Genomic DNA, 26,068 nt, shown 5'->3' with positions numbered 1-26,068 from the left:
GACTGACTTATTGATAGGTCCGTCATCGCTAGCCTTTACCCATCGCTGTCCAAACCCGACGGGAGCAGAGGAAAATGAGCTCTGACACCTCAGCCCATCCTTGCCCAACCCCTCGCCCTTCACAGAACAGAAAATAAGAAGAAGAATAGATGTCTATGAACTGAGGCTTGACTGAACTGTAAAGATGTTGAGGAAATAAGGGCTTTAGATCAATGGCTGCTATACCCACTACCGAAGAATTAGAGCTTGGGGGTGTGAGGCAGGGTGAGGAGGATAATAACAGATGATATGAGCTCCAGAGGGATTGCCCCTGGTGGGGGAGGTTCACACGAAGGCCCTTCCTGGCCCCAGACGGCCTCATCAGTGGCCTGGCAGGGGAGGATGTGAGGAGTGACGGCAGTCAAATTCCACGTGACCGTTTAGTCACAGTAATCAGGCTTCTCCAAGCTGCTGATGGTCATTAGTAGCCTACCAAACTTGCTAACTGCCTGGTACTCAGCACTCTATTGTCCCTCTAATCTCTCTGACATCAATGCAAATGTAATCGAAAAATTGAATCAAACACTTCATGAGAGCCTATGAGCTCATGTTGCGCAATAATTGCATGAGAAAACAGAGTGATTTCCTCTATTAAAAAGAGGAGGATCCCATCAGCTTTCTATAGGCTAGGCCTACTATATTTACTTCTCAACTTTCCTAGTTTTAAGCACATTGCTTCTCTTTACAACAGGAGTATAGTCTACCTGGTTGGCATGAAAATTAACCACAGGAAAAACGCCCTCCATTCGCAATATACAGTAAATTCGGAAAGTATTCAGACACCTTTACTTTTTCCACATTTTGTTGTTAGGCTTATTCTGAAATTGATTAAATATTTTTTTCCTTCATCAATCTACACACAGTACCCCGTAATGACAAAGCAAAAACAGATTTTTTTTTAAATTTACAAATGTATATATTTAAAAAAAAACTGAAATATTACATTTACATAAGCATTCTCAGACCCTTTAGTACTTTGTTGAAGCGCCTTTGGTAGTGATAACAGCCTTGAGTTTTTTTGGATATGACGCTACAAACTTGGTACACCTTATTTGGGGAGTTTCTCCCATTCTTCTCTCCAGATCCTCTCAAGCTCTGTCAGGTTGGATGGGGAGCGTCCCTGCACAGCTATATTCAGGTCTCTCCAGAGATGTTCAATCGGGTTCAAGTCCGGTCTCTGGCTGGGCCACACAAGGACATTCAGAGACTTGTCCCGAAGCCACTCCTGCGTTGTCTTGGCTGTGTGCTTTGGGTCATTATCTTGTTGGAAGGTGAACCTTTGCCCCAGAGATCCTGAGCGCTCTGGAGCAGGTTTTCATCAAGGATCTCTCCGTACTTTGCTCTGTTCATCTTTCCCTCTATCCTGACTAGTCTCCCAGTCCCTGCCACTGAAAAACATCCCCACAGCATGATGTTGCCGTAGGGATGGTGCCAGGTATCCTCCAAATGTGACGCTTGGCATTCAGGCCAAAGAGTTCAAACCTTGGTTTTACCAGACCAGAAAATTTTGTTTCTCACTTCTGTATTGAGCGAGTCACTGGTATTTCCTGCTTTAGTTTTTTCTTGTAAGCAGGAATCAGGAGGTTATAATTGTGGTCAGATTTGCCAAATGAAGGGGGCGAGGGAGAGCTTCGTATGCGTCTCTGTGTGTGGAGTAAAAGTTGTTTTTTCCCTTTCTCTGCTTGCACATATGACGTGCTGATATAAATGAGGTAAAACGGATTTAAGTTTACTTGCATCTCCCCGGCCACTAGGAGCGCCACTTCTGGATCAGAATTTTGTGTGTTGTTGTTTTAGTGCCAGCATCGGTTTGTGGTGGTAAATAGACAGCTATGAAAAATATAGATGAAAACTCTCTTGGTAGATAGTGTGGTCTACAGCTTATCATGTGGTACTCTATCTCAGGCGAGCAATACCTTGACTACCTTAATATTACACATTGCGCACCAGCTGTTGTTGACAAATAGACACACACCTCCACCCCTCGTCTTACCAGACATAGCTGTTCTGTCCTGCTGATGCATGGAAAACCCAGCCAACTGAATATTATCCGTGTCGTCGTTCAGCCACAACTCAGTGAAACACAAGATATTATAGTTTTTAATGTCCCGTCAATAGGATAGTCTCAAGCGGAGATTATCCAGTTTATTTTCCAATGATTGCATGTTGGCCAATAGAACGGATAGTCGAGGCGGGTTACCCACTCGCCAACGAATTCTCACAAGGCCCCACGATTTCCGCCCCCTGTATTTGCGTCTTCACGCGAATGACGGGGATTTGGGCCTGGTCTAGGAGAAGCAGCATATATTTTGTGTCCGACACATTAAAGACAAAACCTTTGTCCATTTCAAGGTGAGTTATTGCTGTTCTGATATCTAGAAGCTCTTTTTGGTCATACGAGACTGTAGCAGCAAAATGGTGTACAAAGAAGTTACAAACAATGCAAAAATACACAGAAAATAGTACAGTTGGTTAGTATCCCGTAAAACGGCAGTCATCCCCTCCGGCGCCATTATTAATTGATTGCATCCTGGAGCATTTGTGCTTCTAGCCTACTGCCGGGATAATGTGAAGAAATAGCCTAACAGTTTATCAACATTTTAAGCTAAACGTTCTGATCTGTTGCGTGGTTGTATTCATTTGGGATCTATCACATCCCACAACTGCCCCAGACTGTGTTTGGAATATTTATTTCTCGGTCAGAATAGAGTAGGTCAATTTTTTTACTCTGTGGATAGTAGACTGACATAGGCTAATGCTTTTGCTGTTAGTTAGGCCTACTCATCCTGTTTGCTGACAAAGTAAATGTGGACAGTTCTTACAATATCTTCAGTATGTGCCTTGGAATTAGATAAGACACGTATTGTTCCATCCCCCATGTGTCTGTCTTCACTTGTAGCCTGTGAGAAAGACCCAATCACGTGACGGGCATTGGCTAATAAGAATTGAGCTGCTGTACTGAGTGAGAGATTCTTCGGCACACTCAGCCGAGAGAAGGGAATTATAATTATTGTTTTCGGCCCAAGGGCACAACAACCACTGGCTGCGAAAGGCATGGATTTTTTTAAGGGGCATTATGGCCACACAAAGGGGACGCTGCCGGGAAATTTGAGGCATTATCAAGTGCTTGTCAAATTGTGAATAAGAGACTGATGAAGTGTGTACAGCCTGCACAAAATACAAAGCAGAGCTCATGCATTTCATGCCACTTTCTTTTTTCAAGTCATCATTAGATTCACATTATGCAGCCTTAGAATGTATTGCAAATGTGAACATATAGCCTAATGTTTGTATCACAACTAAAGTTGCATAAATAACTCTTAATTAAACATATAGGAGGACTTGTTTCTTTGTTAAACGCTCAACACAGAATAGATGCATGTGCGCACTCCCTCAAATCGTTTGGAGAAAATATCCTTTCTATTTTATTCAGCTTTGTTCAATTGTATTCTTCAAACTATAAAATAATGCCACAGAATTTTAAGCAAATCTTGTCTGCTAAATAAACTAGTGTAGGGAGTCCTATTGACTGACAGTGAGTGAGACATGGAGGTTAGAAACTTGGTGAGAGAGAGAGAGAGAGGCAGGCAGGCAGGCATTGAAAAGCAATCGCCATGGAAATAACAAAAGAACACAAGAGAATCCTAGGAGACCCAACCTGTACTTGATGAAACCTTACCTCTGCACTTCACAGTGGTAAGAAGCTACTCAGGGCATAGTCCCCAGTCAACACAGACACACACACACATCTAGTCCCCAGTCCTCCCTTCTACCTCTCTGAATAATTCATTTCTGCAGACGCAATTACTCGCTACACTAATACCAGGAACGATAGGAGCGGCTGCGTACGGCGGTGTGAGAACATTAAAACAGCACAGCACTCACACGCAATTCCGACATGCAAACACAGAGGCCAACCACAGGACCCCGTCCCTCCCCCCCGCCACAGCACCAACACGCCGTTGTCTGGTTTATTTATCGTCACATTTATCTACCCACCGTGCACCGTGGCTGTGTGTGCTTACAGCCGAGAGCGACATGTCGGCACCCGGACGCCGCAGGCCAAGATTGCATTTCACCTTCCACTCCTGTGATGAATAAGTAAATGTCACGCCTCAGTAGCTACGCCGGCAGGCTACTGCTGTGCATACCAGGCCTTAAACACAGAGGCAGCCCTGATGATGTCACGAGAAGAAATGTATTCACCTGTTGAGTTGGTTTAGGTTTTAAGCTGCAGTCTGCTGTGCTATTGCTTTAAAGTGGTTGTCCACTTTGTTGTCCTGAGTAAAACTGTGTGTGTGTTTGTCCACTTTGTTGTCCTGAGTAAAACTGTGTGTGTGTTTGCACACTTTGTTGTCCTGAGTAAAACTGTGTGTGTGTTTGCACACTTTGTTGTCCTGAGTAAAACTGTGTGTGTGTTTGCACACTTTGTTGTCCCGAGTAAAACTGTGTGTGTGTTTGCACACTTTGTTGTCCTGAGTAAAACTGTGTGTGTGTGTGCGTGTGAATGTGTGTGTTATTCCCATTTGTGTTCCCACGTCACGTCCATTCATTTCAACCCTCGCCCCCCTCACTAATAGCTCCGTCCATCCCCCCCATACTGTATGTTAGCTCTACTATTCTGGTCAGTGTTATTTCCATTCTCTCTAGAACACAGACTCTAGAGATTTGGTAAGAGAGCCCCTTGCCTAGAAATAGAATCTATTATTCTATTTATAGGACCCCAATATTCCCCTATTACTAGAATCAGGCCTGGACACTCTGAATCTCTTCCAATATCTATACTAGCTTACTTAGCATGAAGCAATGTAATGTGTTGGTCATGCATTCTAAGTAGTATGCAAGTACAGACATTTAACCCTAGCCCTCATCTAAATAGGCTTTGATAGGCTCGATTACAGCCATATTCTCTAACAGCCGCATCATAAACCATGCTTCATATTTATATCATGAACATAACACACAGCCAATTAACCCTAAGTGCATGCTTATACCGTCAGTCCCTATAGAACTATAGAGGGTGCATCCCAAATGGCACCCTATTCCCTTTACCATACTCTACTTTTGACCTTAGCCCATCATAAGAAGTGAACTAAATAGGGAATAGGGTGCCATTTGGGATGTTCTGCATTTTCACATGAAGAACAAATGGGCGTTAAAGGAACATAATGATTCGATGATTCTCCATGGTGACTGTTATGTTCTGTAGTTCTGGATCACACCAGTGTAATTAAGCAGTACATTAAAACCCATCTTATGATCATATCACAGTTGTCACTGATCCATTAGGAGCCATGTCTGCCAAGCAATGAGAATCTTAATTGTGCAATTAATTACAGTCCTTCTGAATGATGTGACAGTGGGATTGATGGTTCGTTCCCAGAGAGAGAGAGTTTTTCTTCTGCTGGTCCCTATCAAAGGGATCCCCACAATGTTTTCTACCACTCAACTCAAATACAAACTGTAATGGCTGCAATCACAGTCGCCCCATAACCCTAACCCTTTAAATACGTATTGAAATGAAAGGCTGCTGGGTTGGTTCCCTGATATGTCTCTGTAACCAAACAAGCATGACATAGTTTTTCGTTCCCAAACCACGCCAATTAACTTTTATTGAACAGTTTCCAATGGGTCCAATTATCCTCCGCAGATGATATCTCTTGGTTTTTCCCAATCACCCCACAATCTAGACAACACAATTGATAAAACAAAACGAGATATGTTAGAAGTGTCTGTGTGGTACAGTGTTGTTGTGAATGGGCTCCTATACATACTCAAACCAAGTCAGCCTTCCAACCGTGTTGCTAAATAATGAGTGTTTTAATTTCTCTCGGGATGAGAGATGAGACACTTAAGGTGTTGACTCTGTGGTCTGGGCTCCTTCCCTTTTTCTAACAGGGAATAAACTAACACATTCACAGAGTTCCTGAGTCATCTAACCTCAAAAAAGAGCATCTGTACAGGTATCATTTCTCATCATCATGCAGTAATGAGAGTAATGCATATTTCAGGTATATGGCATAGTTTACAATTGCACCCACCATCACAAATGGACTAGAATAATTACAATGAGCAACGTGTTTACCTAACTACTAATCATCAAACATTTCGTAAAAATACACAGCATACACGAATCGAAAGACACAGATCCTGTGAATACAGACAATATTTCAGATTTTCTAAGTGTCTTACAGCGAAAACACAATAAATCGTTATATTAGCTTAGCACATAGCAATTAGCAGCCCAGCATTGATTCTAGCCAAAGTGAGCGATAAAAGTCAACATCGCCAAAAGATATTAATTTTTTCACTAACCTTCTCAGAATTCTTCCGATGACACTCCTGTAACATCACATTACAACATGCATATACAGTTTGATCGAAAATGTTTATATTTAGCCACCAAAATCATGGTTAGACAATGTGAAATGTAACTCGGCTGGTCAGAATTTGTCCTTGCGCCACTTAGACAGTGATCTACTCTTATACATAAATACTCATAAACGTGACTAAAAAATATAGGGTGGACAGGGATTGATAGACAATTTAATTCTTAATACAATTGCGTTATTACATTTTTTAATTTATCCTTACTTTTCAATACAGTTTGCGCCAAGCGAAGCTACGTCAAAAAACATGGCGTCCTAAGCCACTAAAATGTTTCGACAGAAACACGATTTATCATAATAAAAATGTCCTACCTTGAGCTGTTCTTCCATCAGTATCTTGGGCAAAGGATCCTTTCTTGGGAGAAATCGTCTTTTGGTGGAAAGCTGTCCTCTTGCCATGTGGAAATGTCAACTACGTTCGGGATGAACTGAAAAGCGTGTCCAACTTTTCACATCGTTGCAAAAATAAATGTCACAAAATCGCACTAAACGGATATAAATTGCTATAAAACGCTTTAAATTAACTACTTTGTGATGTTTGTAACTCCTATAACGAGTGAAAAGATGACCGGAGAAATATAACAGGCTAAACTAATGCTTGGAACAGGAGAGGGTCGGTGTCTTCCACGCGCGTTACGCAGCAAGAAAAGACTTGCTAGCTAAAGGTTTTTTTCATTTGTAGGGCCTGTGAACGAGCAATCGAGCCCGTTGGAATCGTCATCACGTAAAGGCATCCAGGGGAAGACGTAAGAAGTGTCCGTATAGTCATAGCAACGACAGTGCCCGTTTAAATGACTTCAGAAAAGTGGCCAACGTTTCTCAAATCTGACTCCATGTCAGGGAAATTGCTGTAGAATGGGCTCTGTTCCACTTAGAGACAAAATTTCAACTCCTATAGAAACTATAGACTGTTTTCTATCCAATAATAATAATAATATGCATATTGTACGATCAAGGATTTTGTGGGAAGCCGTTTAAAAAATTAGCCACATTAGCATAAATAGTCTAAACAGCGCCCCCATCCCCAACAGGTTAACTATCTCTCCCCCTCTCTTTAACTATTTCTCCCCATCTCTTTAACTATCTCTCCCCCATCTCTTTAACTATCTCTCCCCCTCTCTTTAACTATCTGTCCCCCTCTCTTTAACTATCTCTCCCTCTCTCTTTAACTATCTCTCCCCCCTCTCTTTAACTATCTCTCCCCCTCTCTTTAACTATTTCTCCCCATCTCTTTAACTATCTATCCCCCTCTCTTTAACTATCTCTCCCCCTCTCTTTAACTATCTCTCCCCCTCTCTTTAACTATCTCTCCCCCTCTCTTTAACCATCTCTCCCGTCTCTCTTTACATATCTCTCCCCCTCTCTTTAACTATCTATCCCCCTCTCTTTAACTCTCTCTCCCCCTCTCTTTAACTATCTCTCCCGCTCTCTTTAACTATCTCTCCCCCTCTCTTTTACTCACTTCAATTTCATTTAATTTTAAGGACTTTATTGGCATAATAAACAAAAGGTAAATAAACAATACAACATTTACAGTAAACATTAGTCACAAAAGTTCCAAAATAATAAATACATTTCAAATGTCATATTATGTATATATACAGTGTTGTAATGATGTGCAAATAGTTCAATTACAAAAGGGAAAATAAATGAACATAAATATGGGTTGTATTTACGATGGTGTTTGTTCTTCACTGGTTGACCTTTTCTTGAGGCAACAGGTCACACATCCTGCTGCTGTGATGCACACTGTGGTATTTCACACAATAGATATGGGAGTTTATCAAAATTGGATTTGTTTTCAAATTCTTTGTGGGTCTGTGTATTCTGAGGGAAATATGTGTCTCTAATATGGTCATACATTTGGCAGGAGGTTAAAAAGTGCAGTTTAATTTCCACCTAATTGTGTGGGCATTGTGCACATAGTCTTCTCTTGAGAGCCAGGTCTGCCTTCGGCAGCCTTTCTCAATAGCAAGGCTATGCTCACTGAGTCTGTACATAGTCAAGGATTTCCTTCATTTTGGGTCAGTCACAGTGGTCGGTTATTCTGCCACTGTGTACTCTCTGTTTAGGGCCAAATAGCATTCTAGTTTGTAAATTCTTCCCAATGTGTTGTTTCTCATGATTTGGTTGGGTCTAATGGTGTTGCTGTCCTAGGGCTCTGTGGGGTCTGTTTGTGTTTGTGAACAGAGCCCCAGGACCAGCTTGCTTATGGGGCTCTTCTCCAGGTTAATTTCTCTGTAGGTGATGGCTTAGTTAAAGAAGGTTAGGGAATCGCTTCCTTTCAGGTGGTTGTAGAATTGAACGTCTCTTTTCTGATTTGTTTTATTATTAGCGGGTATCGGCCTAATTCTGCTTTGCATGCATTATTTGGTGTTTTACGTTGTACACAGAGGATATGGGTTTGTCCCATTTTGTGATTTCTTGGTTGGCAATTGGACACCAGACCTCACAACCATAAAGGTCAATAACTGATTCAAGTATTTTATGTTCTTTTTGATGGCATAGCAGGCCCTTCTTGCCTTGTCTCTCAGATCGTTCACAGCTTCGTGGAAGTTGCCTGTGGTGCTGATGTTTAGGCCGAGGTATGTATAGTTTTTTTGTGGGCTCTAGGGCAACGCTGTCTAGATGGAATTTGTATTTATGGTCCTGGCAAATGGACCTTTTTTGGAACACCAATATTTTGTCTTACTGAGATTTACTGTCAGAGCCCAGATCTGACAATCTGTGCAGAAGATCTAGCTGCTGCTGTAGGCCCTCCTTGGTTGTGGACAGAAGCACCAGATCATCAGCAAACTGTAGACATTTGACTTCAGATTCTAGAAGGGTGAGGCCGGTTGCTGCAGACTGTTCTAGTGCCTTGGCCAATTCGCTGATATATATGTTGAAGAGGGTGGGGCTTAAGCTACATCCCTGTCTCATCCCCCGGTCCTGTGGAAAGAAAGAAATGTGTGTGTTTTTTGCCAAATTTACCTGCACACTTGTTGATTGTGTACATGGATTTTATAATGTAGTATGTTTTTCCCCAACACTACTTTCGATCAATTTGTATAGCAGACCCTCATGCCAAATTGAGTCTAAACCTTTTTTGAAATCAACAAAGCATGAGAAGACTTTGCGGGGATCCGTTGCTCTGTTGCTCCTGTGTGAGGTGCGGGGGCTACAGTTGAGTGTGATTTCATTCAGGGTCCTGGCAGAAATCTGGATTGCTTTCTTGTAGAGGTGGACCTGGTCATAAAGGCTGGTCAAGTCCAGGGTGGAGTGGTGGGCCAGGTATACATTCAGGTTTTGGGGCACAGTCTCACGAAATGCTTCATTCACCCGCTGTATGGTGGCAGCGTGAAGTCTTTTTGTGGTAGCAGAGTGGAGATAACCACTTGTGCGTTTTGGGGAAAGTGAAAGAAGCTTTTTCAACTACTCCCTTGAGTGCTGTGGCCACCCTTTCCTGCTGGGCCCTCTGGTTGTTTGTGCCCGTGTGAATTATGATGTGGCTGGGGACCCTAGTCCGTCCTATGACAACAGCTCCAGGGCACCAGAGTTTAGCCACTTTGTCTTTGGGAAAAAGTTGATCCTCTTTAATGTAATTGCCTATTGATTCAATGAGGAACACAATCTCTGGATTTTGTGTGTCCCAAGTGGATGTGTGTGTGTGTGTGTGTGTGTGGGGGGGGGGGGGGGGGTTGTCAGCAGGGCTATCGGGGGAGGGCTGTTAGGAGGGGTGGGGTCTGTTGGGTTGGTGGGTCCTGTGTTGTCTGTCCCATTGTGGTGTTGAGGTTGTGGTCCGAGTCTGAGGTGGGCTGTTCTGCTGGCTTGTCTGGGAGAGTGTCCTGCTCTCTGTCACACCTCAGTTTTCTTATCCTCATCTTTCAGTGTCATGTGTGTCTCTTTAAGTTCTCTCCCCTCAGTCCGTAGAGCAGCCAGCTCTCTCAGACAGCTGTACATCTCCACCTTCTGCCCTCTGGGTCTTGTTGTTTTCTTTTGTTGTGCTGGTCTGTTTTGTGGGTTTGTTCTGTCTAGATTGGGTGGGCTCTTTGAACTCCACCATGTCTCTCTCCAGCTCTGTGAATTTATCCATCTCAATGATGGAGGAGCATTGTAGTTGTGGGACCTGGGTGTGTTCAATGCTGGTGGGGTGACTATCCTCGTCTGCAGGACCGTTTGAACAGGTGTGATCAGACTCACTCAGGATGGGGGGTTGTCACAGAGAGAGATATTTTCCTGCTCTGCACTCTCTTTGATCCCTTAAAAGTCCTGCTGTAACTGCATCAGGATGCCCTGCACCATTACTGTCCCAGACTTGTACACGTTGACAGAGGTTGTTTCAATTTCCTCAATGTCTAGTATTCTAGTTTTCACCCTGGGCTCTCCTGCCATTGTTGGGCTCACATCTGACTTCACACTTCACACCGCCAGATCTGTTCTGTCCTAGCAGCTTGGTAGCTTAGTATACTTATTTACTTAGCTTTATATAACACAATCACCTAGAGATTGTTGTTTTTTACTTTTTGGCTTCAGAAGTAGCTTCAGACTGAATATTACTCACTCAGTTTTGTGTTGGATGGTATTTCCAGGTTCAGCTGTTTTTCTTCAGGTTTTGGTTTTTCTTGAAAGTCCTTGGTAGTAATAGTCCATTCAGTTAATTTTGTCCAAAATCAAGGTTTTAGGTCTGGAATTTGGATTTGGATTGAAAGTTTTAATGTTAAGGTTATTTTCCTGTATAAGTCCTTGTGAAAAAAATCAAGTTTATCTAAATTTATCCAACTCTAATTCTATCTCCTCTCCCCTCTCTTTGTCTCTCTCCCACTCTCTTTAAGTCTCTCTCCCTCTCTCTTTAAATCTCTCTCCCCCTTTCTTTAAGTGTCTATCCCCTTGGCTTTGTATCTCCCCCCTCTCTTTAAGTCTCTCCCTCTCTATTTTAGTCTCTCCCCCTCTTTAGTCTATCTCCCCTCTCCTTAACCTGTCTAGGATCAGCGTGGCGCTAGCGGCACACCCCCCCCCCCCCCCCACTGAAAAACCAGTGCCGCGAAATTCAAAAAAAATATTTTTTTTAAATATTTAACTTTCACACATTAAAGTCCAATACAGCTAATGAAAGACACAGATCTTGTGAATCCAGTCAACATGTCCGATTTTTAAAATGTTTTACAGGGAAGACACAATATGTAAAGATGTACATCTATTACCTAAAAACACATTAGCATAATCCACCATCTTTTATTTGTCCACCAACACCAGTAGCCATCACCAATTCGGCTAAACTAAGATATTTATAGCCCCTAACCAACAAAAAAACTCATTAGATGACAGTCTGATAACATATTTATGGTATGGGATAGGTTTTGTTAGAAAAAAGTGCATATTTCAGGTAGATGGCATAGGTTACAATTCCACCCACCGTCACAAATGGACTAGAAAAACTACTTAGAGCAACGTGTTTACCTACTTACTAATCATCAAACATTTCGTAAAAATACACAGCATACACGAATCGAAAGACACAGATCCTGTGAATACAGACAATATTTCAGATTTTCTAAGTGTCTTACAGCGAAAACACAATAAATCGTTATATTAGCGTAGCACATAGCACATAGCAGCCCAGCATTGATTCTAGCCAAAGTGAGCGATAAAAGTCAACATCGCCAAAAGATATTAATTTTTTCACTAACCTTCTCAGAATTCTTCCGATGACACTCCTGTAACATCATATTACACATTCCATATAGAGTTTGATCGCAAATGTTTATATTTAGCCACCAAAATCATGGTTAGACAATGTGAAATGTAGACAAGCTGGTCAGAAAAAGTCCTTGCGCCACTTAGACAGTGATCTACTCTTATACATAAATACTCATAAACGTGACTAAAAAATATAGGGTGGACAGGGATTGATAGACAATTTAATTCTTAATACAATTGCGGAATAACATTTTTTAATTTATCCTTACTTTTCAATACAGTTTGCGCCTAGCGAAGCTACGTCATAAAACATGGCGTCCTAAGCCACTAAAATGTTTCGACAGAAACACGATTTATCATAATAAAAATGTCCTACCTTGAGCTGTTCTTCCATCAGTATCTTGGGCAAAGGATCCTTTCTTGAGAGCAATCGTCTTTTGGTGGAAAGCTGTCCTCTTGCCATGTGGAAATGCCTACTGCGTTCGGGATGAACTGAAAAGCGTGCCCAACTATTCACATCGTTGCAAAAATAAATGTCCCAAAATCGCACTAAACGGATATAAATTGCTATAAAACGCTTTAAATTAACTACCTTATGATGTTTTTAACTCCCATAACGAGTAGAAACATGACCCGAGTAATATTACCCCCTTCACTAATGCTTGGAACAGGAGCGGGCCGGTGTCCTCTAGGCGCATGACGCAGCTCCAAAAGAATGACTAGCTTCAGGGTTTTTTCATTTGTGGGGCCTGTGAACGCGCAATCGACCCCATTGGAATCGTCATCACGTAAAGGCATCCAGGGGAAGACGTAAGAAGTGTCCGTACAGTCATAGCAATATCAGTGCCTTTTTAACTGACTTCAGAACAGTGGCCAACATTTCTGAAATCTGAATCCATGTCAGGGAAATTGCTGTAGAATGGGCTCTGTTCCACTTAGAGACAAAATTTCAACTCCTATAGAAACTATAGACTGTTTTCTATCCAATAATAATAATAAAATGCATATTGTACGATCAAGGATTTTGTGGGAAGCCGTTTCAAAAATTACCAAATTAGCATAAATAGTCTAAACAGCGCCCCCATCCCCAACAGGTTAACTCTTTCCCCCTCTCTTTAAGTCCCTCTTCCCCTCTCTTTAAGTCTCTCCCCCTCTCTTTAAGTCTCTCTCCCCCTCTCTTTAATTTTCTCTTTCCCCCTCTCTTTAAGTCTCTCTCCCCCTCTCTTTAACTATCTCTCTCCCCCTCTCTTTAACTCTCTCTCTCCCCCTCTCTTTGTCTTTCTACCCTCTCCTTAACTCTCTCCCCCTCTCTTTAAGTACCTCTCCCTCTCCCCCTCTTTAAGTCTCTCGCTCCTCTCCTTAACTCTCTCCCTCTCTAGGTCTCTCTCCCCCTCTTGTTAAGTCTCTCTCCGTCTCTCTTTAAGTCTCTCTCCCCCTCTCGTTAAGTCTCTCCCTCTCTCTTTAAGTCTCTCCCCCCCTCTCTTTAAGTCTCTCTCCCCCTCTCTTTAAGTCTCTTTCCTTCTCTCTTTAACTCTCTCTCTACCCCTCTCTTTAACTCTCTCTCTCCCCCTCTCTTTAACTCTCTCTCCCCCTCTCTTTGCCTCTCTCCCCCTCTCTAACTCTCTCTCTCCCCCTCTCTTTATCTCTCTCCCCCTCTCTTTAAGTATCTCTCTGCCCCTCTCTTTAAGTAGCTCTCCTCTCTTTAACTCTTTCTCTCCCCCTCTCTTTAAGTCTCCCCCTCTCTTTTAGTCTCTCTTCTCTTCTCTCTCCCCCTCTATTTAACTCTGTCTCCCCCTCTTGTTAAGTCTCTCTCCCCCTCTCTTTAAGTCTCTCTCCCCATATCCTCAACTCTCTCTCTCCCCCTCTCCTCAACTATCCCCCCCTCCTCAACTATCTCTCTCCCCCTCTCCTTAACTCTCTCTCCCTCTCTCTAAAACTCTGTCTCTATCCCACTCTCTTCAACTCTCTCTCTCCCCCTCTCCTTAACCCCCTCTCTCTCTCTCCCACCCTCTCTCCCTCTCTCTAGAAATCTCTCATTCCTGCATTTCCCCCCAACTCTGAAGAAAAACCTGTACCATCGATCAGTGTGAGCTCCGTGGATTCACTCCAGTGTTTCACTATAGCACTAAGCCTTCCTCTCCTGCTGGGAAAAAACATGGCCATTCTCCTTTAATGGGCCAGGAGATTTAACTGATATTGTGTGTTTGAAGCAGTACAAAATGGTCCCATGTAATTTTCTCCCCGTAAATGTTCTCACCAGCTAGATGAGTTTCTGCCTCATTGTTTACTAGGGCTTTTAGACAGTTTTTTTTTTTGTATTGCAATCACAGTGCCAAGTTGGGTTCAGAGTCACACACTCACGCACTTAAACCTAAAGTGTGCCAGAAGACAATGCCACTCCGTTAACAACTTTCTAACTGTTTCGGAGCGCACCACCTGTTTTCATTTAGAGCTTTTCAACAGCTGTTACCTATAATTAGGCCTGCCGTTATAATGCCAGAGGAGGGGTGGTGGTGCGTGGCGGCATGGTGGTATTGTACAACTGGCTGATAAACAAAGTCATTTAGGGCAACCTATGAGGACCGAGGGCACACTCCACCTCCCGAAGGAAAGGTCCAAACCCGGTACCCACCCAGCCTGTCCGAAGGAACAGTAACACACACCCAGCCGGTTGAAGTGTGAAGTCGGACCTACCGAGTGCTTTTTCACTCACCGTTAGGTAGGAGAGCTGTATAGTAGAGTTGTGTTCATAGCCCGTACAGCAGATGTTTAATGTAGGGCTTAATTAAGATGTACTCCAGCCTGTGAATGGAACTGAAAGACTCATGTTTTCATTGTTTGTCACAGACCCATTCTATGTGGGAACATACCATCATACAACCCACTCCATTGAAATAATGGGCAGCATTGAGTGAATTAGAGCACGACCCAGAAACTCCAGTATATCTGTCGCTCAGATTGAGCTATGCTGCTGTTACACCCGTTGTGCTGTTTGTTGTAAAACTATGCAGACATACACGCGCGCACACACACACACACGTCCCACCCCGCCATTTGTTATAAAACTATACAGACAGACATGTTGATAGAGCTTCCTTCCACCACTTTACCCTCCTGATCCCATTTCATTACAACTGGCTTAATTCATCCAATATGGTCCATACATTAAGCCTGGTGCAATAATATCTCTATAGGTCAAGCATGTTTACCTCTAAACCTGCCCCCCCCCCCCCCCCCCCCCCCCCCCCCCGGGGTCTTAAGCCACCCATGCCCTCATTAGTCTAGGTGACTAAATCCATTCTTCTTCGTGTGGTGTGTGCCCCAACCAGCACACTGGGGATGCGTTTCAAGTAGCCCCCTATTCCCTACATAATGTTGGATGTTTGACCAGAGGGAACAGGATGCCTCTAGTTCTGTGTTTGTTTTAGGTCTTATTGCACCTGAATAGTCCTGATCCGCATTAAGCCAAAGGTGTTTGATAGTCACCCATTATCAGCAGTCTGTCGTCGGGTAGAGAAAGAAACAGAGCAAAAGGGAATTTGTGTTACAATACTACTTATCATGCATGGGCCCTCTTTGCAATTACATCCTTGACTGATTTCTTTTTAGGCTTTGAAATTCATTTTCAATGACCTTTATGTCACCAAATTTGGTCGTGTGTGTAGAAAAGTTTCCAGGGCTGCTCATTGTTTCAAGCGGTGATGTGCAGAAAAGCCTTTGAGGTGTGTGAAAGGGGGAGAGGATAATGTTTCTTCATTCACTTTTCTCTTTCTTTGGTGCTCTATTTATCTCTCCTTTTCTGCACTCTTTCTCTCACCAAACACACAAGCACATATTCTAACCTTAACCATAAACCCCATAGAAATAGCATTTGACCTTGTGGGGACTAAAACCCCCACAACACACCCTGTTAGCAAGTGACAAGCAACAAGGTAGAAGAAAGACAAACCCCCCCACTTTGTATGCAGGGGGCTCTGGTACGGTGGACTGCTCTGTTTCCACTCTGATCCCTCCTATGTTCCCTCCTCTTTCTCTCCTCAGACAATATAATTTACCCTCTCTAGGACAATGGGACTTAATGAATGCATGCCACCCATGCTGACTGTTCATTATTAATAAAGGACCCACAGCACATAATGGGCTGTGCCTGGGTCAATCGTTTATAGAGGAATGGATGGCAGCCAGGCAGGTTGTTCTTCCTGTGTGAAGGAATGGCTGTGTCTTGGACTAGACTGGTGCACACGGACCCAGTGTAGCTACTTGACTACTAGTGCTGAGAAGCAGTGGACTCTACTGAAATACATATGACATAGAATACCTGAGCTGTATGTTAGTGTTACCTAATGGTGCAACAGTAATCAGTGTTACGCCACAAGAGATGCTGTATTGACTTCACAGCGTAGTTTTGAACTAACCTGACACCTTGGAACCTATTCAAGTGTTACGTTGACGTATTCACCTGCTCTTACACCAGTGCAGTTGCCCCGTGTTTTCTTCAGGAACATCCAGCGATCTCTTTTGATGGATCGGAGCCTTTTCTGTTGAGCTGTGTTCCCTTCACTCACATCAGGGTGGAGCTGCTGGCAGCTGGCTTGAAAAACTCGGTTGTCTGCCAGCGCTTGTTCCTAGCTGATGTAAATGTTACAATGCTTCTCTCTCTCATTCACTTACTCAGCCTTCCCTTCCCGGAATACAGATTGTGTGCGAGCGAGGATGATTATTGCATTGTCATTTTGCCGAGAACCACACAAAAAGTGGTCCTCTAGCCAATTATGACCGATTTAATTTATGGCATCTAATATATTAAACAGCTGAGCTAAAAGCCTCTCCAGGGACATAACAGTAATTTAGCATTTTTTAAAGTATAAACTCTTCATTAATAATAAAGACGTAGTTTGACGAATGTTGGCAATTTATCCAACTAGTTCTGAGTGTTTTTGAAAGCATAGTATTTTTTATTTTTACTGTTGCCATGGTCACGTCAACAAGGACACATAATCGATCGTAGCATAAAGAGTTGAGTTAAAGTCTCGGGGCTTGTCAGAGCACAGCTGATTCAGATTGGCCCCATGATGACAGATGATATAAAACTCCAAACTAAAGGTTCATGGCTGGGTTACTGTTTGTTTGAATCGAACTAAAGCCGTGGCTGCATTCTGTTTAACTTTGAATAAGGCCTATGATGTCATGCTATACTGAACCATTATTAGCTGGGGGGTTTGAGCCCTGAATGCTGATTGGCTGACAGCCGTGGTATATCAGACTGTATACCACGGGTATGACAAAACATGTATTTTTACTACTCTAATTATGTTGTTATACATTTTATAATAGCAATAAGGTACATCGGGGGTTTGTGGTACAGTATATGTCCGGACCTCTGGCAGTCTCTATGGGGGTGCCACAGGGTTCAATTCTCGGGCAGACTCTTTTCTCTGTATATATCAATGATGTCGCTCTTGCTGCTGGTGATTCTCTGATCCACCTCTACGCAGACGACACCATTCTGTATACAACTTACCCTTCTTTGGACACTGTGTTAACTAACCTCCAGACGAGCTTCAGTGCCATACAACACTCCTTCTGTGGCCTCCAACTGCTCTTAAATGCAAGTGAAACTAAATGCATGCTCTTCAACCGATCGCTACCCGCCCGCCCGACTAGCATCTCTACTCTGGACTGTTCTGACTTAGAATATGTGGACAACTACAAATACCTAGGTGGCTGGTAAGACTGTAAACTCTCCTTCCAGACTCACATTAAGCATCTCCAATCCAAAATGTAATCTAGAATCGGCTTCCTATTTTGCAACAAAGCCTCCTTCACTCATGCTGCCAAACATACCCTCGTAAAACTGACTATCCTACCGATACTTGACTTTGGTGATGTCATTTACAAAATAGCCTCTAGCACTCTACTCAGCAAACTGGATGTAGTCTATCACAGTGCCATCCGTTTTGTCACCAAAGCCCCATATACCACCCACCACTGCGACCTGTATGCACTCGTTGACTGGCCCCCGCTACATAACCGTCGTGAAAACCCACTGGCTCCAGGTCATCTATAAGTCTTTGCTAGGTAAAGCCCCGCCTTATCTCAGCTCACTGGTCACCATGGTAACACCCACTCGTAGCACGCGCTGCAGCAGGTATATTTCACTGGTCATCCCCAAAGCCAACACCTACTTTGGCCGCCTTTCCTTCCAGTTCTCTGCTGCCAATGACTGGAATGAATTGCAAATAAAACTGAAGCTGGAGACCTATATCTCCCTCACTAACTATAAGCATCAGCTATCTGAGCAGCTTACCGATCACTGCACCTGTACACAGCCCATCTGTAAATAGCCCACCCAACTACCTCATCCCCATATTGTTATTTGTTTTGCTCTTTTGCACGCCAGTATCTCTACTTGCACATCGTCATCTGCACATCTATCACTCCGGTGTTAATGCTAAATTGTAATTATTTAGCCACTATGGCCTATTTATTGCCTGATCTCCCTAATCTTACAACATTTGCACACACTGTTTATACATTTTTCTATTGTATTATTGACTGTACGTTTGTTTATCCCACGTGTAACTCTGTGTTGTTGTTTTTTTGTCGCACTGCTTTGCTTTATCTTGGCCAGGTCGCAGTTGTGAATGAGAACTTGTTCTCAACTGGCCTACCTCGTTAAATAAAGGTGAAATAAAAAAATAAAACATATATATACCACGGCTAAGGGCTGTATCCAGGCACTCCGTGTTGCGTTGTGCATAAGAACATCCCTTACCTGTCGTATATTGGCCATATACCACACCCCCTCGTGCCTTATTGCCTAATTATACTATCACATGTCACATGTATTAGAGTAAAGTAGTCGAGGACAAATAACTACTTTCTGCTGGTAGTGAGGAAGGATACTTCTCTCTCTCTACCTGACCTGTGCCCACTCCCTATCACCTTGCTGTAGGATATGAATAGTGATTTCCTGGCATGGTCCTCCAGTTGTGGTGTGTAATGGAAGGGCTGTGTGTTGAAATGCACTGTGATTAGAAGGATTCAGGGGCCTGTATTTACTGAGGGTCCAGTCATCCAGTTCATGGTCCAGAGGGGTTAGGGGGGCACAGCTGAGGAATGACTGGGGAATAGGGGCTCTCACACACACACACACACACACACACACACACACACACACACACACACACACACACACACACACACACACACACACACACACACACACACACACACACACACACACACACACACACACACACACACACATGGGAATAGGGTGTCAGGCCACGCTAGGTGTTGAAAAAAGCTTCATGCACCTGAATGCACCACTGCATCCTAATAACTCAGCCACTGAAAACCTGCTTTGCTCTCACTCAGCAGCTGTGAAGGGCAGACACCTGGCTTTTCTGTGTGTGTGTGTATACGTGTGTTTGTGTGTGTGCAGAGCAATACTTTCATCAGTAGTGTTATAGGGGTCTTGGAGCATGGGTCCCAGGGTTGATTGCTCCTGTTGTTTGGATTATTTCCCTTAATAGACCAGCCATGGCTATATCTGCAAGGCACACCCGTGTACACACACACTCACACACGACAGCACATGATGAAGGCTTCATATCCCTCACAGATCACACTTTTCATCATTCATTCAATAACACCCCTCAAATGTATTCACAGTATTGAACAAAGCAATGTCGTAGCAGTACTCCATTCCTCTTTGTTTTATCATTCGCCAAACTTTTATTGGTTTTAAATTAAAAGCTTTTTTCATCTTCAGAGCAACACTAGTGGCTGCAGATTCCTCTGCACACGCTAGTGATTAGTATGCATGAGCGGTCCTGATATTAGGTGAAATTGTTTTCATATTCAAGACAAGCTCTCTTCCTGTCCGTCACAATGAACCATATTCTGTCATGCACAGAGAAATATCATTACTGTCTTTTTTGATGTCGCAGGTGTTTTCCCTCCGACCTCTCGTTCCCCTTACTTATCTGTCTGAAAGAAAGGAAGAAAAGAATTGCAATTTGTAATGACCTTAGTTAGCAAAAGCCTTTGATTTTTACGCCTCTCCTTTTGAAATTCCCCTTCCATAAACATTCGTAGAGAAGGGAGAATAAATTGAGTTTTGACACCCGTTTTGGTCGAACGTCTTCCAGTCTCTGTGGGTTTTAAACAGGTTTCACCCCCAAGCAGTGTGAACACACTGAGACTAAATGCAAATTTTAACCTCTCCTTTCTTTGAAAATGAACTCTAACAAAACATCCCACAGAACATCAGATCACTTAATGTATATGTTGGACCTCAAACGCCTGACGAGAGATCATCTTCTAAAGATGCACGGTGTGGACGTCAAAGGGGAAATGCTGTTGTTTGAGCATAAAATGGATACCTGGTGTTTTCAAAGTATCTTTGATCCTGGTTCTCACACAGAGAGAGCTTATGACTGTGACAGCGAATTAGCGGCGGTCTCCTAGACAGAAAGGAAAAATGACAATAACCGCCACAATAAGATATGACACACACTCATCTCATCTCGGCCTCTTTTTTTCTTCTCATCTCTCTCTCCATATTGTTTCTTCTCTACCTATCCACCTTCCTCCCCCCTCTCCTTATAGAAGTCAGAAGAAGAGGACCTGGTGTTGACCCCAGATGGTACCAGGGAGTTCCTGACCTTTGAGATCCCTCTGAGTGACTCGGGGTCAGCAGGTCTGGGGGTCAGCGTCAAGGGCAACCGCTCCAAGGAGAACCACGCCGACCTGGGCATCTTTGTCAAGTCCATCATCAACGGAGGAGCCGCCTGCAAGGTGAGGATCGCACATCCTTGTGTTCCATGGTTGATACATATACAGGATAAATAAACCCTAATAAATGACAATTCAAATGTTTACCTTTGAGTAATTTAGCAGACGCTCTTATCCAGAGCAACTTTCATGAGCAATTAGGGTTAAGTGCCTTGCTCAAGGGCACACCAGCAGATGTTTCACTGGGATTCGAACCAGTGACCACTAGGCTACCAATGTGTACGCTCCTCAAAGAAAATGCTCATGAGGTGCAGTAAGAATGAATAAGGACTGTATTCAACTTCTGTTATGTATTGTCCTGTATTATCTAGTCTCCTATAGTTTGTTCATTACTCTGATGGTCATTCACTTAAAGAAATTGTCAAGATTACATGTCCTTATCGTTATGCGTTGTAAAACAGGTCATATATATATATATATGATCAGATCACACCCTTCTCTTTTGTGTGGTTGATCAGGATGGCCGACTGAGAGTCAACGACCAGCTGATTGCCGTCAATGGCGAGTCGTTGCTAGGGACGCCCAACCAGGATGCCATGGAAATGCTTCGCCTGTCCATGTCGACGGAGGGCAACAAACGAGGGATGATCCAACTCATCGTTGCCAGGAGGGTTGCCAAGAGCAACGAGGTAATGAATGCACCATTGTGAGACTCTAAGGTCATTCCCTGTATGTATGTATGTATGTATGTATGTATGTGTGTGTGTGTGTGTGTGTGTGTGTGTGTGTGTCTGTGTCTGTGTTTGAGAGTCTGTGTGTGTGTGTGTGTTAAGTGTGTGTGTTAAGCTTGGAGTCAATTCCATTTCAATTCCAGGCAATTCAGGAAGTACACAAAAATTCAAATTCAATTCAAAGCTTTTCATTGTGGAATTTGGTTTACTTTCAGAATTGACTGGAATTGAACTTAAATGGACCTCAACCCTCATGTGTATGAATGAAATAGAGAACTAATTGTCTTTATCATGAAGAGCGGATATTTTAATTGTTTGGCCTTAGCTGAGCTTCATAGGTTGATATTCGTGGTATTGGGAATGAAAGAGTTGATCTCTTTCCCCCGCTCCTTTACTGCTTGTGCTGCTTGACTTGTCAGACAGACGAGTGGAGTGGGTGAGAACGAGAGAGGGATGAGAGAGGGATTGATGGATGGACCACTTGTCTGCTTTGAATGATAAACAAGGGCTTTATGATTGACTTTTACCTTGCCACCTATCTCTGTCTATTGCCCTCCTTTTCTTATCTCTGTATATCCCCCTCCTTTTATCTCTGACTATCGCCCCCTCATTTTCTTATCTCTGTCTATCGCCCTCCTTTTCTTATCTCTGTCTATCGCCCTCCTTTTCTTATCTCTGACTATCGCCCACCTTTTCTTATCTCTGTCTATCGCCCTCCTTTTCTTATCTCTGTCTATCGCCCTCCTTTTCTTATCTCTGTCTATCGCCCTCCTTTTCTTACCTCTGTCTATCGCCCTCCTTTTCTTATCTCTGACTATCACCCTCCTTTTCTTATCTCTGTCTATCACCCTCCTTTTCTTATCTCTGTATATCGCCCTCCTTTTCTTATCTATGTCTATCGCCCTCCTTTCCTTGGTTTGGTTCTTTGAGATAGCCAGAGAGACACCTGCAGGAGCTCTACTACCACCATGCAAATCTTCACAGCAAAGATCCTATTTTGATAATCTAACTCTTCTCTGCTTTCGGACCCATTGCATATGGTTGACTTGACAATGTGGGGCGCTATGATACGGCGAGAGCCACTTCAATAGTGGATGATTGGCAGACAGAGGCAGACACAGATAGGAAGGTTGGACTTTGAGAAAGAAAGTGAATTAAAGTGAGAAGTTGTTATCAGACTGAAGCAGAAGTTGAGAGGATCGAAAGCAATTCAGCCTGTGGAATGCCCTAGCCCAGATATGGTTTTGATAGGTGCTGCTGGCTTTCGGATATATCAAAAAAGATCAAGTCCCATCACTCAACCCTGAATCTATTTATGTTTCTCTATTAACCAGCAGTCGAGCTGCTCTCATAACATCTTAAAAAACGAATTTATCTTTCAGAATACATTTCATTGGCTTTGAAGTGGTGAAGCAAATATATTATGTTGGTATCTATGAGGAGATGAATTGATATGGGAATGGGCTGATTATGGAGATGAGCTGGTTTTATTCAGTGGTGAAGTACTCGTCGTTGAAGTGTGTGTGCGTGTTTGTTTTGTGTGTGTGTGTTCCAATCCCCTGCAGCCTCTGATTCGAGATCAGCTTTGATTAGTGTTGGTGTGAGGATGATTGGTGCCTCTGTCCTGTGGTCCTTGAGCAGACTTCCTGCTGGGACACTCTTCCCTCATCTGCCCTTCGTCTGTCCCCCACACACGCACACACACACACGCACGCACGCACGCACGCACGCACGCACGCACGCGCGCACAACACGTACACACACACACACACACACACACACACACACACACACACACACACACACACACACACACACACACACACACACACACACATTCCACCTCACCCCCCCTAACCCTTCTCCCACTCACTTTCCCTGGCCAAGGACACTTGTTCCTCCTGGGCCCTCCAAGATCCAAGGTCGCTCCTATCAGTCCAGCCAGTCAAGTTTCAAGTTGTAATGTCACGTGCAGAGTGAAATAACTTTCTTGCAAGATCGAAACCAAACAATGCAGTAATCAATATCAATGTAGTACTAAACATAACACAAGGTAGAACAAAAACACACAAGAAATAAAACATCAAAAATAAGAACTATATAAAAGGTCAGTCAGTTCCAGTACCATATTTACCATGTGCAGGGATACTGGAGGGATAGAGGTAGATAAGCACAGTACCAGTCAAAAGTTTGGACACACCTACTCATTCCATGGTTTTTCTTTATTTGTACTATTTTCTACATTGTAGAATAACTATGAAATAACACACATGGAATCATGTAGTAACCAAAAAAGTGTTAAACAAATCAAAATATATGTATTTGTTTTAGATTCTTCAAAGTAGCCACCCTTTGCCTTGATGACAGCTTTGCACATTACATTATTCTCTCAACCAGCTTCATGAGGTAGTCACCTGGAATGCATTTCAATTAACAGGTGTGCATTGTTAAAAGTGAATTTTTTGAAATTCTTCCCTTCTGAATGCGTTTGAGCCAATCAGTTGTGTTGTGACATGGTAGGGGTGGTATACAGAAGATAGCCCTATTTGGTAAAAGACCAAGTCCATATTATGGAAAGAATAGCTCAAGTAAGCAAGAGGAACAACAGTCCATCATGACTTTAAGACATGAAGGTCAGTCAATCCGGAAAACGTCAAGAACTTTGAAAGTTTCTTCAAGTGGAGTCGCAAAAACCATCAAGCGCTATGATGAAACTGGCTCTCATGAGGACCACCACAGGAAAGGAAGTCCCAGAGTTACCTCTGCTGCAGAGGATAAGTTCATTAGAGTTACCAGCCTCAGAAATTGCAGCCCAAATAAATGCTTCAGAGTTCAAGTAACAGACACATCTCAACAACACCTTTTCAGAGGAGACTGCGTGAATCAGGCCTTCATGGTCGAATTGCTGCAAAGAAACCACAACTAAAGGATGCCAATAAGAAGAGACTTGAAGAAATGTGAAGAAACACAAGCAATGGACATTAGACCAGTGGAAATCTGTATTTTGGTCTGATGAGTCCAAATTTGAGATTTTTGGTGGTGACACTGTCTGTGATTTATTTAGAATTCTTGGCACACTTAACCAGCATGACTACAACAGTATTCTGCAGCGATACGCCATCCCATCTGGTTTGTGCTTAGTCGGATTATCATTTGTTTTTCAACAGGATAATGACCCAACTTACCTCCTGGCTGTGTAAGGGCTATTTGACCAAAAAGGAGAGTTGATGGAGTGCTGCATCAGATGACCTGGTCTCCACAATCAACTGATTACAACCCAATTGAGATGGTTTGGGAAGAGTTTGATCGCAGAGTGAAGGAAAAGCAGCCAAAAAGTGCTCAGCATATGTGGGAACTCCTTCAAGACTGAGAGAATGCCAAGAGTGTGCAAAGGCAAAAGGTGGCAAAAGGTGGCTACTTTGAAGAATCTCAAATCTCAAATATACACTGCTCACTGTGGGAAAGAGTACGTGGCCTTCTCTGTAGCCTACAGCCTGGAGATCAAATGTATGACAATGTAATGAGACTTTTTACATCTTGCCGGTTTCTCTGATCAAATAGCCTAACCTAAATGGCACCCAATCAAATAAAGCATAGGAACTGAGAAGTGGTCTGTGGTCACCACCTGCAGAATCACTCCTGTTTTGGGGGGTGTCTTGCTAATTGCCTATAATTTCCACCTTTTGTCTATTCCATTTGCACAACAGCATGTGAAATTTATTGTCAATCAGTGTTGCTTCCTAAGTGGACAGTTTGATTTCACAGAAATGTGATTGACTTGGAGTTACATTGTGTTGTTTAAGTGTTCCCTTTATTTTTTTGAGCAGTGTATTTTGATTTGTTTAACACTTTTTTGGTTCCTACATGATTCCATATTTGTTATTTCATAGTTTTAAAGTCTTCACTATTATATTCTACAATGTAGAAAACAGTCAAAAAAAATAAAGAAAACATTGTCACAGGATGGCCCTAAAAATTGTCAGACTCCAGCCACCCAAGTCACAGTCTGTTATCTCTCTACTACTGCACGGCAAGTGCTACCGGAGCCCCAAGTCTGGGACCAAAGAGCTCCTGAACAGCTTCTACACCAAAGCCATAAGACTGCTGAACAGTTAATCAATGTCTACCTGGACTTTCTGGTTTTCCCCCCTACCTACATGTACATAGTGCTTCAATCAATCACCTAATCAAACCTGCATGTACATATTACCTCAATCAATCACCCCAACTACCTCGTCCCCCAGTAGACTGACTCGGAACCGGTACTCCTTGTATACAGTATAGCCTGTATATAGCCTTGTTATTGTTATTTAATTGTGTTACTATTTGATTTGTATTTATTTTCTAATTTTCTTACTTTTTAACTGCATTGTTGGGAAAGGGCTCGACTCGTAAGTAAGGATTTCACGGTAAAGTCTGCACTTTTTGTATTCGGCGCATGTGACATTTGATTTGATTACAAAATAGAACTTGTTCTAGAACAGTCAC

At 42.9% G+C, this 26,068-nt stretch overlaps 1 protein-coding gene across 4 annotated transcripts in view; it reads left to right on the top strand.

Annotated features, from left to right (window-relative positions):
* LOC129822851 (partitioning defective 3 homolog) overlaps positions 1-26,068 on the top strand; it is a 568,315-nt gene that overhangs the window by 302,656 nt on the left and 239,591 nt on the right. For all 4 annotated transcript variants that reach the window (XM_055881305.1, XM_055881306.1, XM_055881307.1 and 1 more), the window contains 2 exons: positions 20,724-20,912; positions 21,368-21,538. In XM_055881305.1, coding sequence (XP_055737280.1) covers positions 20,724-20,912; positions 21,368-21,538 — 360 coding nt within the window. The remainder of the gene's footprint in view (positions 1-20,723; positions 20,913-21,367; positions 21,539-26,068) is intronic.

Source organism: Salvelinus fontinalis, chromosome 25, assembly GCF_029448725.1.
Source record: "Salvelinus fontinalis isolate EN_2023a chromosome 25, ASM2944872v1, whole genome shotgun sequence".
Taxonomy (NCBI): Eukaryota; Metazoa; Chordata; class Actinopteri; order Salmoniformes; family Salmonidae; genus Salvelinus; species Salvelinus fontinalis.
This window is presented reverse-complemented; position numbering and strand designations above follow the sequence as displayed.